This window comes from Hippocampus bargibanti, linkage group LG02 (genome assembly GCF_051943395.1).
Source record: "Hippocampus bargibanti isolate YZ-2025 linkage group LG02, ASM5194339v1, whole genome shotgun sequence".
In the NCBI taxonomy this organism is placed as follows: Eukaryota; Metazoa; Chordata; class Actinopteri; order Syngnathiformes; family Syngnathidae; genus Hippocampus; species Hippocampus bargibanti.
Genome location: NC_142735.1, coordinates 27,769,203 through 27,782,929, shown reverse-complemented (window position 1 = coordinate 27,782,929; position 13,727 = coordinate 27,769,203). Strand labels below are relative to the sequence as shown.

Here is a 13,727-nt window from a genome sequence, read left to right as displayed (position 1 = left end):
GCTATACGTCATATTTTCAATTCCCGAATAAATTTGTGAATGGCAGTGAATGAGTTAAGCGGGATGAATATTTGTGTGAGGGCGAAGTGGCTTGGGCCAAACGCGTTCTTGTATTTGGAACCTAAAATGGCGGTCGGCTGTCAGCCGTCACTCATGAATGTTGACACTTCCCGCCTGTCACCGTAGCCATGTCGTGCTCATGTACTCACACTTATGAAAGCTTGCGAGGAGGAGCAGAGTCTCCATCTGTCTGGTTCTACTTCCCCTTGAAATGCCCCCCATCCACCCTTCCCCCGACCGCCTCTTGCTCCCTTGAACAGTATTTGCCCGCTGTTCTTTTTAAGTGTTACGACTTAACTTTTTGAAGTGCTTCATCTTCATCCATTCTTTAAGACTTCCCGCCCTCCCTGCTCAACGTTTGACCGGGACCCTGCCGCACTCTAACACGTCACACCAGTCGCCACCTTAGACGGCATGCGCACCTGGGAATTATTTTGCCGCGTCAGATCAAAAGAAGCTGTCCGACATCTGCTTGCTGTCTTGCAGCTTTATGAACCGCACACACGGAATACAAGAGTCCTCGGGACGATCAATCGGATTCCCACGAATTGACTTGGTTAAGTCGGGCCAATGTTTTTATTTCTCTGTGTTGATGAAAAGCTCAGCATGCGCATGACAATGTGACCAAAAAGGGGCCTACATGCAAAAAAACTAACTGTGTCATACTGTGATCTTTTTGACATTTTCAATGAATGTGTCTGCATATGTTAATCGCATGTAAGATTATTTATTTAGATTTTTATTTATTTGTTTTTGTTTGAATCTTTATCCATTTTTATTTATTTCGTTTTACTAAATAATATATGTATTTTATTTATCTATACAGTAAAGTCTCGTTATATCGATATTCTCGGGAATTAGAAAAAATATCGATATAACCGTACTGTCGATATATCCGTCCTGCGCCGAACTGCATTAAAGGTGGGGGGGGGTGGGGGGGAACACGTAAACGGGGTATCTTTAATATGGCATGTCATTTTATAATTGGGTTCATGGATTGCGTATCTAACATGCTTTTTGTACAGTGGTGAAGTGAAAAATACATTTGTGCATGAAATAAAAACGTCTTCACACTTTTTTAATGATTATTTCCTTTCAAAAATGCCACCAATGCAAAATCCTCACGTTCTATTCACACAAAACCACGAAAAAAACAGTGATTGTTGCAAGCGATAAAGATACATCTGAATGATACACAATTAAATACAGTACATGCATGAAAAACCAATTACTTACGTTGATGAAGTATGTTTGGTCTGAGAAGCGTGTTGCGCCCAAAAGCCGCCATTAGATGGCATCCAAGCGCCATATAAGAAACGGAGGTGGCCATCGGCAGCTCGCCATTTTGTGCCTCTTTTTTTTGGGGGGGTGAGAGATGTTCCTCCAATGTTGCCTCAAAATGGCACATATAATTCTTTAATCGATTGCAAACATGTATGCCATTGTTGTCGCCATTGTTGAAAGACGGTAGAAAATGTCGTCTGCTACACAAGGAGCTGGTCACGTTACAAACTCACGTCACCACGTCACGTGACCAAGTCGACCAATGGCGCGACCGATACAGCGACCGATACAGACTTCGATAATGGTGGTACTGTATAGAAACCCCTAAGCAAATATCGATTCACAGTAAGTATCTTTTGTATCGATATATACATAGCAAAATGGCCGGCGGGAGATGAAAAAGAGCACCGTAGTAACCGGATTATCGTAAAAACCACGAATCGTACTAAACGGAACTAATTATACATAAAAAGACTAGAAATGTGCACGGGAAATGAAAATAGTGTCGTAATAAGCAAAATTATCAATATAAACGATATCTATATAACGAGACTTTACTGTATATGTATTTGTTGTTTATTTACTAAAGAACTTATTTAATTTATTTATTCATTAATTTATTTGCTAAAGAACCGACATAATTATTTTCTTGTTTGCTTGTTTGTTTATATACCAAACAGCTTTGTTTATTTATTTAGCTTTTTATTTATTTGTTTTTGTTTGAACGTTTATCCATTTTTATTTATTTATTTTACTAAATAATATATGTATTTTATTTATCTATTTATGTATTTTTTTATTTACGAAAGAACTTATTTAATTTATGTATTCATTAATTTATTTGCCAAATAACTTATATAATTATTTACTTGTTTGTTTATATACAATCTTTTATATAACAACCTTGTTTATTTATTTATCTTTTTATTTATTTGTTTTTGTTTGAACTTTTATCCATTTTTATTTATTTATTTTTACTAAATAATATATGTATCTTATTTATCTATTGTTTTTAGTTTGCTTGTTTGTTTATTGATTTATTTTTCCTGGCTCAATTTATCGCTGAGGCATTCCCATCCTGACCAGAAGCTATGATGTGCATGTAGTTGGGTAAATTCTACGGACACACTTTTCCAATCGATTTGACTATTAGCGTGTTAGCGCCTTTTGTTTTTTTTTTTTTTTTTAATTTGCATTGGGGAATGCTGAGCTCATAGCCTGTCTTTTGCGGGCACTTTTGTTGCATTATGCTCAAGGCAGGTGAATTTGTTTAGCCACGACTTGTCAAAGCGACAGGCTGGTGTGTTTTTAAGATGATATGGAAAGAGATGTAAAAATAAATAAATAATGTCATGTTCATGTTGACTTCGCATTGTTAAACCCTTAATTGGAAACGGATTTATGTAGCCTCGCCGACTCGTCCTGTCTTGCATTCGGCGTGTCACTATCACCAGTGTTCCACACGGATGATGACATTTTAACTGCCTGTTGCGTAAATTTCTCAGCTCTGGAGTCACCTTTCCTCCTCGTGAGTGGCTGATTTTACCTGCCATATCAGCGCCGCTAAATCATGAATGTGACTTTGACATCGAGGATTTTTTTTTATTTGAGGAAACATGAAATGCTTGGATAAAAAAAAGAATAATTTGTGAAATCTGTGAGGAAACATTAGGATGCCAATACCACAACTGAGGTGGGGGGAGGAAAAAAAACTTTTATTTGTTTCTTCTTCGGGTGCACAAATATTGACATAACGCCCCCAGTGGCGCAATGGTGCAACTGCGGTTAAAATACATCACCGTCGCATAGGGACATCAATCGCTCACTCAGCACAGGTGGGGCTCTGCGCTGTTTTGAGGGCAGCGGGAAATTAGCCGGGGGCGGCCGTTCTGTAACTTTTGAACGCAGGTAAAACCCCAACATGCCATTCATAAACAAAAAATGCAGTAAAGAGATTGAAACAAGTTGTGCCATTCTCTTCAGAAGCATGTTAATTTCATCAACGGCCCCTCGCAAAGATGAGATGGCGCTTCGAGGATGGAGCGCCTCACATGACTTCTTCTTATAATCAGCCAGGGGTTCGAACCCGTGCACCGATGGCCGCAGACCCGGCCACGTTAACCTTTAACCCACTGCGGCTGGAGCCTGCAGCAACTGTCCCTGCCGTTACCATGGCGACACTTTCCCTCTTTGTGTCATGCCTAAGTGCTGCTTGAGACAGGCGTGTGTGCACACACATGCCTGTCTTGAGTGTTGTTACAAATGTAAAGGTGTTACTTGCGCGGCAACATGGGTACGCGCTATGACATAACTTTGTCCAACGTGGGGAAAATTCCCACAAAGTAAGTAAGCGCACTTGCGCGTTTGACGCACACGCACGCACGGGCACACGTTGGCACATTTGTATGCAAAGCCACATAACGCGTCACCATCAAACATGGGAATGAGGCCAATTAAAAAGACTGATGTAGTGCAGCAAATTCAATTATAGCACTCATTGCGTCATTCGAGACCACTAAATCAAAGGAAGGAAGGAGGGAAGCAAGGAATGAAGGACAGAAGGCAGGAAGGAGGAAAGGAAGAAAGGATGGAGGGAAATAAGGACAGATGTAGCGCAGCAAATTCAATAATGTCACTTTTGCGTCATTAGAGACCACTATATGAAAGTCAGGAAGGAAGGAAGGAAGGAAGGAAGGAAGGAAGGAAAAGGAAGGAAAAAAGAAGGGAGGAAGGAGGAAAGGGAGAAAGAAAAGGATGAAGAAAGCAAGGAAGAAAAGGAGGGGTGGAAAGAAGGGAGGAAGGACAAAAAGGAAGAAAGGAATGAAAGGATGAAGGAAGGAAAGAAGGATAGATGGAGGGAAAGAAGGACAGATGCCGTGCAGCAAATTTCCTTTTACGGAAAGGAATGAGGGAAGAAAGGAATGAAGCAATAAAGGAAGGAAGTGAGGAAAGAGGAAAGGAATGAGGAAATGGATAAAGGAAGTAAAGAATGAAAGAAGAATAGGATGAAGGATGCAAGGAAGGAAAGAAAGAAGGATGGAGGGAAAGAAGGACAGATGTCGCGCAGCAAAATCATTTATGACCATTGATGGAAGGAAGGAAAGAAGTAAGAAAGGAAGGAATTGAGGGAGGAGCAAATGAAGGAAGGAAGGAATGAAGAAATGGATGATGGAAGCAAGGAAGGAGAATAGGAAGAGAAGAAGAAAAGGACGAAGGATGCAAGGAAAGGAGTCTTTTGACTTCAAGATGGCGCCGTGAGACTGGCTGCCTTTCCAGCAGCTCCGGTATTTTGTTTATCTATTTCCTCTTCCTGTCATAACTTTGCTGCTTTTGCTGCTGTGAAATGTCTCTGCTGCGAGACGAATAAAGGTACATCCAATTCAAAGGAAGGAAGCAAAGAAGTAGAGGAGGAAATAACAGGGGAAGGAAGGAAGAAAGGATGGATTAGCGTAGCTAATTAAATTTGGTCTTTTTGCGTCATACAAGACCAGTAAATGAAGGAAAGGAAAGAGGAAAGTGGGAAGGAAGCTAAGAAGCAACACAGTAAGGAAGGGAAGTTGGAAAGGAGGAAAACAAGTTTGTTGAAAGGCCGATCTTCCGACTCTAAATTGCGACGAAGATGCCAAGGACAAATGAAGGACAACAATTGTCACCGAGTTTGGAAGGAGTAGTGGGGGTGGGGGGTGAGAGCTTCTTAAGAAAAGAGGAAACTCCCCCAGGAGTGCCGACGGCAGCGGGCTTGCGATCTCCTCGGTTGCACCGGAGGCCTCATCCCCCCACCCCATCCCCAAAATGCCTTCCGGTTCTAAATTTAGAGTGTTACACAACAAAAGGTTTGCATTATCTGTGCAGCATCATCTTCTTTTTTTCTATTTATTCGTTACAATTCGCCCGATTCAATCCCCCCCCCCCCTCGTAAAAGATGTTTGTTTGCAATTAAGTGGCGGCGTTAAATAAACGGAAACGCGCCAATGTCAATTTTGATTTCGGCACTCGTTTGAACAGCATTTTTTTTCATCTTGAGTACAGACGAGACGCGACGGTGCTCTCTATTCCCAGGTGTCATTCACTGCGCAAACGATCTCCCATTTGCCTCTTTACCTTCTTCGTTCCATTATAAGTCAATGGAGCGGAGAACATTTCACTGGCGGGGGGTTTGGGAGGGGTGGGGTACAGAGCGGTGGAAAAGGCGGAGGGAAAGTTTGATGAAGTGCAGCAAGAAAGAAAGATGGGGGGGGCTGCGGGTGATGGAGTCGAGGCGGATAATTGGCCCGAGCGACGGCGCCAAGATGGAGGGTGGGGTGGGGTGGTGTGTAGACGGTGTGCAAGGAGATCAAAGAATGTGTTATCAGAAATCCAGCGTGCAACTCCGCATTGCCATACTTGTGTTAGCATAAATAGTCCGGCGCCGTGCTAATTTTTCCCCCCACCTAGCTGGATTCCACGCCATCCGTCAACATCTGTGACGGAATTTCTTGAGCCGACGGATACGTGCGAGTGTTTTTTTGTTGTTGTTTTTTTCAACATAAGCTCAGCCGATGGGAAAAAACGTACGATCTGTTGGAGAAATATCAATGGAGCGGGAGATTGTATTGGATTAGCCTGAAGAGACGCTAGCAGAGTGCTAAAATGTTGTTAGCACGTTTACCGTAAATCAAGGGTGTCAAAGTACTTTTTTTGCCGCGGGCAACATTGTAGTAATGCTTTTCTACCAAGGGACGTTATGAATTTGGGAAGACCATTAGAATGTTTCATCTTCTCCACATATCAAGAAGGCACAACGGATGAAGGAATTCAAATCTGTAGTGAAGAATAATGACTGTTATTGTGGTTTACTTGTGACAATTTGAAATTTTGGTCGGGACTTTAGCAAGCATCATGGCACCTGACATGCTTGGTTTGCTTTCGTGGGCCAAATAAAATGATGTGCCGGGCCAAGATTTGGCCCCTGGGCCTTGACTTTGACAGCTGTGTAAACGGCGTTTACTTCTTGGCACACGTTGGGTCTGTTTTTTTATAATAATAATAATAATAATAATAATAATAATAATAATAATAATAATAATAATAATAATAATAATAATAATAATACATTCAATTTAGAAGCACCTTTCAAAACTCTCAAGGACACTTTACAGTCACAGAATAAGAACAAAAATGTTTTCCTGCGGGTGAGCAGCGGCAGCCAGACGCACCCGCGTTCACTCAACTCGGAAGTAACTCATACACATTTAACTCAGAATTCTGACTGTTAACTCTGAAGTCCGATTTTTAACTCAGAATTGCGACTTTTAACTCAGAATTCTGACTTGTAACTGAGAATTCCGACAACTCAAAATTCCGACTTTTAACTCTTTTAGTTTTGCCACTTTCGTTTTAGCGGCTGCGCGCCGGGTGACTCGTTGACGGCGGCCATTATTGTCACCGAGCATTCATGTAAAGCGCACGAGAGGTCGCTAACACGCTAACCCGCTATCCAATCTCCTTCCCAGGGCGACCAAATGAATCCCATGACTCAGCTCTACTACAAGAAGGTGAGTGAAACCCTCGCCCCAAAGCGAAACGCCCGATTCCGTCCATTCAACTCGTTCCCCCTCCCTCCAGGCGACGTACTCGCCGTACCGCGACCGCATCCCGCTGCAGATCGTGCGGGCCGAGGTGGAACTCTCGGCGGAGGAGCGCGCCTACCTCACGGCGGTGGAGAAGGGCGATTATGCCGGCGTCAAACACGCACTGCGAGAGGCGGAGGTCTACTACAACATGGACGTCAACTGCTTGGACCCGCTGGGACGCAGCGCGCTGCTCATCGCCATCGAGAACGAGAACCTGGAGATTATGGAGCTTCTTCTCGATCACGGGATTCACACCGGCGATGCGTTGCTCTACGCCATCAGGAAGGAGGTGGTCGGCGCCGTGGAGCTGCTGCTGTCGCACCGACGGCCGAGCGGCGAGAAACAGGTGTGGAAGGATGAGCCGAGCACCTGGCAGCTGCAGAAAAAAAATTGCATTGCCGGAGATGTGATGAGCAAGAAAAAGAAACGCATTTTGGACTTGAATGTCAAGGGAACCATGCAGCGTGTGCAAGCATGTGCGCCTTTGGTTGCCCGCAGGGCCTTCTCACATCAGGAGAAAAGTGCGAGTTAAGATCGGGAAAGGGATTAGCGAGGGTGGGGGGGGGGCATTGGGAAACGGGGTGGGTGTTAGATGAGGATGAGCGGCGTCGAATAAGGGATGAGAAGAGGGTGTGAAGATGACGATGCGGGATGCAGACACGAGAAGAAAGTGGGGCAGGAGGAAGGAGGAGGAGGAGGAGGAAACCGTGCGAGCGGCGGTAAAGATGAAAAGTACCCAGAACGGAGGCGAGACCCTCCCTTGGTGAGATGAAAAGCGTACCCCCACACCCGCTCCTCTAATCCCCGCTGTGATTCAGACAGGACGCACTTGACCCGTCAACTTGCGGCTGTGGAGCTCTATTCTCTCTCTTGAGTGCTGCCCTCGTCGCTCCCTGGAGCAAAAAAAGTTTGAAAATACAAAAGAATGAGAGAGGGTTACGCAAGAACACAAGGGCCAGGTTAAAATATATTTTTGGGAGAGATGGAGTATTATTCAGAGAAAAATGTCGCAAATTTGCTACATTTAAAGTCACAAATTTTCTAGATTCAAACTTGCAAAAATAGATTTAAACGTATAAAAACTTTCAGAGTTTGAGATACGTCATTCAGTCGTGCGGAGTTTGAAACTCGCAAATTTGCGCCTTTCTTTCTCAGAATAATACCCCATCTCAAAAAAATTTATATATTTCAACCTGGCCCTAATGGTCTTCCGTCGGAGAGGGAAATACAGTGATACCTCGGTTTACGAACCCCTTGGCTTACGTACTTTTCGGTTTATTGACGTTACATTTATGTAAATCTTACCTTGGCATACAAACTATTTTTCGGGATACACACGGAGCTGCCACAATGAGTGATGTGTCTTTCGCGAATGAGCCCGTTCTCCTAACAAGAAAATGGTGGCCTTTTGTCCTCTATTCCCCACCCCCAGTCTTCGATTAAAGCCACGTGATTGGTCAAGAATGCAGCTGTGAGGGAAGGGGGGGGGCTTAAACATTAAAGAGACAGGCAGATGACAGAGAGAGAGTGAGAAAACACACACACTCACGACAGGGAGACCAAAAGCTATCAACCCCTACTAAACAGAACACAATTGATGAGGAACAAGGTAAAATTATCGCGGAGACAGCACCTCCAAGGGATCATTCCTCAAGATGGTGAAAGAAGAAGGCTATGTTCCTCGTCAAGTGTTTAATGCTGATGAAACCGCCACTCCATTCCATCAAGCCATCAACGACCATCACAAAGGTAAATAAAACGACTTTATTATACAGTACAGTTTATTTCTTTAATTATAATACCATAGCACATTTATTATACATAAAATAAGGTATATTTTGTGTAGTTTTAAGGCTTAGAAAATTAGAAAGTAGAAAATTCTGTTTTATGGGGACCTGGGAATGGATTATTCTCATTTTAATGGTTTCTATGGGAAATTAATTGTTGGGATACACACTTTTCGCCTTACACACTCAGTCTTAGAACCAATTAAGTTCATAAGCGAAGGTATCACTGTACTGTATTTATAAACATATATATTTTTAAAAATATGGTTTCCATCCGAGGAAAACATTCTTAATGTTTTCCAATATTTTAAAAATGTGTAGAATAAATATTATTTTTCAATATTTCTGTCAACGAATAATGGCGTCATAGCCTGCGACACACTTATCTATTAGCTGGGCGGGATGCTAGCTAAGTAACCATGGTCAAAAATGGCTTTTCGTCTCCAATTCACCGAAGCGACTGGCGAAGAATGTGAACCCAGTGGAGCCGGGAGAATCATTTTTAAATGGCACAAGCGAGCTACGATAATTAATCGGTTGCAACGGTGCGTCCCGTGACTCGTTCGTCTCAGCGGGCGTTATGGCCATTGCTCGTTAATAGCGTGCGTGTGTACGTGCGTGAGTCTGGGGGGGCGCTGAGGGGGACCGGTCGATCGCAGTAGGTTGTTAGATCGAAGTAGATCTGAGGTCAAAATAGGTCGGGGAACCCTGCTCAACAGGGGGAAAACATTTGATCACGTAGACTCATTGTGTATTCGTATGTATTTGCATATTATTTTCAAAATATCAGCTATAAATAGCTAATATCGCTAATGTTGATAAACACAAGAAGTGTCAATAGTAAAAATAATACTAATTTTATCATATAATAATAATTTTTTGCATCTTTCTTTCTGTATTTGCTTATTTATTCATCCATTTATTTATTATCTGTTAATTCATTCATTGATTTATGTATTTATTTGTATTGATTTATTTGTTAATGTATGTACTCATCTATTTATGTATTTATTTGTATTGCTTTATTAATTAATTAATTTATTTATTTAGATAGCTAGCGAGCTAGCTAGCTAGCACGATGGGTGACAGAGCCTTCAGCTGCTCTGCCCCCAGCTAGCTAGCTAGCTAGTTAATTATTTAGGTAGTTAGGTAGGTAGGTCCAATATGCCTCTTGAAACATTCTGGGTTGCTCCGCAGGTGCCCTCGCTGATGATGGACAGTCAATTTTCAGAGTTCACCCCCGATATCACGCCCATCATGCTCGCCGCTCACACCAACAACTACGAGATCATCAAACTGCTGGTGCAGAGGAAGGTAACGGCGGCCCGAGCGCCCTGGACAAAAGCGTTTGGACGCCTTAGATTGATGGGGTGTCGTCTCCTCTTGAACTCTCGTAGGTCACCATTCCCAGACCGCATCAGATTCGTTGCGACTGTGTGGAGTGCGTCTCCAGTTCAGAGGTGGGTGAACTTTGCCGGCGGCGGATTGTCGATCCCAAATGACGGACACCAAAATCCGTGCCCGTCAAGGTCTCCTTCTTTGTCCGCAGGTGGATAGCCTCCGGCACTCACGGTCTCGACTCAACATCTACAAGGCTTTGGCCTCGCCCTCACTCATCGCCCTGTCTAGCGAGGATCCCATTTTGACCGCCTTCAGACTTGGCTGGGAACTCAAAGAGCTCAGCAAGGTCAGCTTTGATGTGTCTTCTGTTCCGTCCGTTCCGTTCAGACCGGGAATTTTGACGTGAGTCCAATATTGAACCTGTGCTAAACCGTTACAAAAGTAACATATGAGACCTTTCAGCAGCGTCCTCTGACTCCATAAAGATTTGTCGACTGGCGTTTGTCGAATGTCATGGTGGACTCTGTCACTACATGTTTCTCTGCTTGTAACATGGACACCAAACGCTGAATGCGAAGGCATCAAATTATTGACATATTCTTTTCCACCAGAATGGCTATACGATTGTATAAATGAGCAATCATTTGGCAAAAATTACCCGAATGGCGACCAGGCAGAAGCGACAGCCGTACCTTTGTGGATATTTGTGTATTTCATTTGTATGGGTATGACCAATTCAACTGGACGCCACACCCGAGACATAAGTCACAAACGTTTATGTATTGATTGATTTGTTTGTTTGTTTATTTCTATATTTCAATATCCATCCATCCATTTTCCGTACCGCTTATTTGTAATTAAGGTCGTGGGGGGTGCTGGAGCCTATCCCGGCCGTCTTCGGGCATTAGGCGGGGGACATCAGGAATTGGTTGCTAGCCAATCACAGGGCACACAAAGACAAACATCCATTTTCTCTCGCACTTGCACCTCAGGACAATTTTTGAGTGTTCAATCAGCCTGCCATGCATGTTTTTGGAATGTATTTATCACAAATGTTTATGTCATATTTTAAAGTGAAGTCCTTTCCACAGCAATACAAACGGAAGCACAGTTTGAAGGACAGTTCTAAACCCTCAGAGGTACCTTTATGCATTCAAAACGTAACAAACGTAACGGAAAGGCTCTTAAAGCGGGGGGGGGGGGGGGGGGCTGATTCTCGAACTGGGTTACTATCATAGAAATAGATAGGTAGTGCCCAAAGGAGGCAATAGCATTGCGCCCCGCGGTCACCAGGTCGTGACGTCACTGCTGACGTCACGAGTTGTAGCCTCTGACACAGTTCCGTACCATATGAATAATTTTTGCTCGTTTTTCGTCGATTTTCTTCCGGTATTTGACGAAATTCTAATACTTTGTGGCTAAATATGTTTTAGAAGACAACTACTTCACTCTCACGTCGTCTTTCGGTGCGATGTGAAGTCGGACAAGTCCAAAAACCTCAACTTTCAAGATCAGATATGCTTTGGATTATAATTTTTTTATAATCCAAAACATACAATTGCAATTAAATACACCACTAATGATGTATATTTATTCAGAGTCTAAAAATGTTATGAAATATAGAAATGACAGCTCTTTAAGATTGAAAATTCAAATACATAGTATAATTATCTTTTGAGTGTGATTGTAACCAATCTTCAAACGTGAAAAAAATAACATTCATAAAGAATGATCATACTTAATTGGTGATCGGAATTGGACTAAATCAGAAATTGTAGAGGATTAGGTAACACTGTGTATAGTCCAACACTTTTATATTAATAATTATTTTTCAATAATAATGCCAAATTTAAATTGTCCTCATCACTCTCATCATTTAAAATTTCCTTTTTTGGGGGCGTTGTTAAACTAATTTTTCAGTTAATATACAACCACAGAAATTTGAACAAGATATTCCACTGCTTTTACAGCAACATTGAGTGTGCAATTGTCACAGCCAGTAAAACAATGAAAGCTGATTAATTAGTCAACCATATGATGACTTGAATGAGATGAAATTTTTTGAAACTTCTAACCTCATTGACCTGCAAAAATTACACTGCGATTCAGTTTTAATCGAAGAAAACTCTTCATCAAGTCATCATTCTGTAGGCGAGTGATATGGTGTAAACGTACAGATAGGAAGATATTAGTGATGGTTCTGATGAGGTCTATGGTATGGTTCTCAATACCATCTCGGGTTATGATCTCGTGTTCCAAATCGAAAAGGGCTAGATGGCCAACTGCAGCAACAACACGAGTGACAATCTTGAAGAACATGGCACATATAATTCTTTAATGAAGAACAGCTAGAACGTACTTATACACGGTCGAAGATCGAAAGCAGGACGAAAATTAGTCGCTAAAACATCGCAAAACGAATTATTTTTTTTTCTTTTTATAGAAATTTCATTTTCACTCACTTGAAGAACGAAATTCCTTTGTTTTTCAGCTTGTAGTTGAAGCATCCGTAAGCGAAACATTGCGGCCCTCAACTGTTGTTCCTTTTTACAGCATCCATACGTTAGATAGACCTAAATACGCTCAAAACTATCCTATTTCTATGCCAAACCAAGCCACGTTACGATGGACGCTACAACTCGTGACGTCACTTCCGGGTTTGCCATCAACCTCGTCTCTACGCCACTTCTACTACCTATCTATTTCTATGGTTACTATCAACAATCCGAAGCCGACGGTGTTCCCTGAGAACCGCTCAAAGTATGTCAAGAGCAGCGATGACTCCCGACCGCTCTACCAGAGCGCTTAAGTGTTCCGTGAGGAATCCTCATTGTCGTTGGGGGAAATTAACCGGTTTCACTCCACATTATTTATTTCTTACACATCAATCTCTGACGGCGACATAATGAGACATCCAGAACAATTCGCTTCCATTCAAGAGCGGTCGCAATGAACCCGTTGAGCCACCTGTGGCCGTTCACACCACAAGACAAGCCTGGTTTGAATCCAAAGTACATTTGGGATACTGTACACTTTTTTTCCCTCCCCGCAGGTTGAGAACGAGTTCCGCCAGGAGTACGAGGAGTTGTCGCAACAGTGCAAACGTTTTGCCAAAGATCTCCTGGACCAGGCCAGGAGTTCCAGAGAGCTGGAGACCATCCTGAACCACCGCGACAACGACCAGAGCGAGGAGCTCGACCCCCGACAGTGCCATGACTTAGCCAAGCTCAAACTGGCCATCAAATATCACCAAAAAGAGGTAGGATGGGCTTTTCCGGCAACCTTTCGGCCAAGGTCCCATGGCAACATACCGTATTTTTCAGACTATGAGGCGTACTGAAAAGCTTTCATTTTCTTCAAAAGATAAGCAACCGCCTTATAATCCGCTGAGCCTAAAATGGAAAGTCATAATGAACTCCCCCCCACCCCTGTGTGGTCCATGGTGTGATAGACAATTTGCCGTTTCATTCCAATAATGTCTTAAAATGGCTTTTCGATGTGGAATTTTTTCATGATTTCGCCATTTTCGGCACAATGATTAGAAATGGAAAATTTGGAATTTTGTTGCTTGTTTTTAGATTTAATGTCTCAAAACATTTTTTTCTGAAAATTTGAAGAGCTCCACACATACTATTCTGCAATT

General features: G+C 42.6%; 1 protein-coding gene across 1 annotated transcript in view; it reads left to right on the top strand.

Moving 5' to 3' along the window:
• trpc5a (transient receptor potential cation channel, subfamily C, member 5a) overlaps positions 1-13,727 on the top strand; it is a 47,204-nt gene that overhangs the window by 14,341 nt on the left and 19,136 nt on the right. The window contains exons 2-7 of the mRNA XM_088990655.1: positions 6,837-6,878; positions 6,949-7,302; positions 9,941-10,057; positions 10,141-10,203; positions 10,293-10,430; positions 13,137-13,343. Coding sequence (XP_088846781.1) covers positions 6,846-6,878; positions 6,949-7,302; positions 9,941-10,057; positions 10,141-10,203; positions 10,293-10,430; positions 13,137-13,343 — 912 coding nt within the window. The 5' untranslated portion in view covers positions 6,837-6,845. The remainder of the gene's footprint in view (positions 1-6,836; positions 6,879-6,948; positions 7,303-9,940; positions 10,058-10,140; positions 10,204-10,292; positions 10,431-13,136; positions 13,344-13,727) is intronic.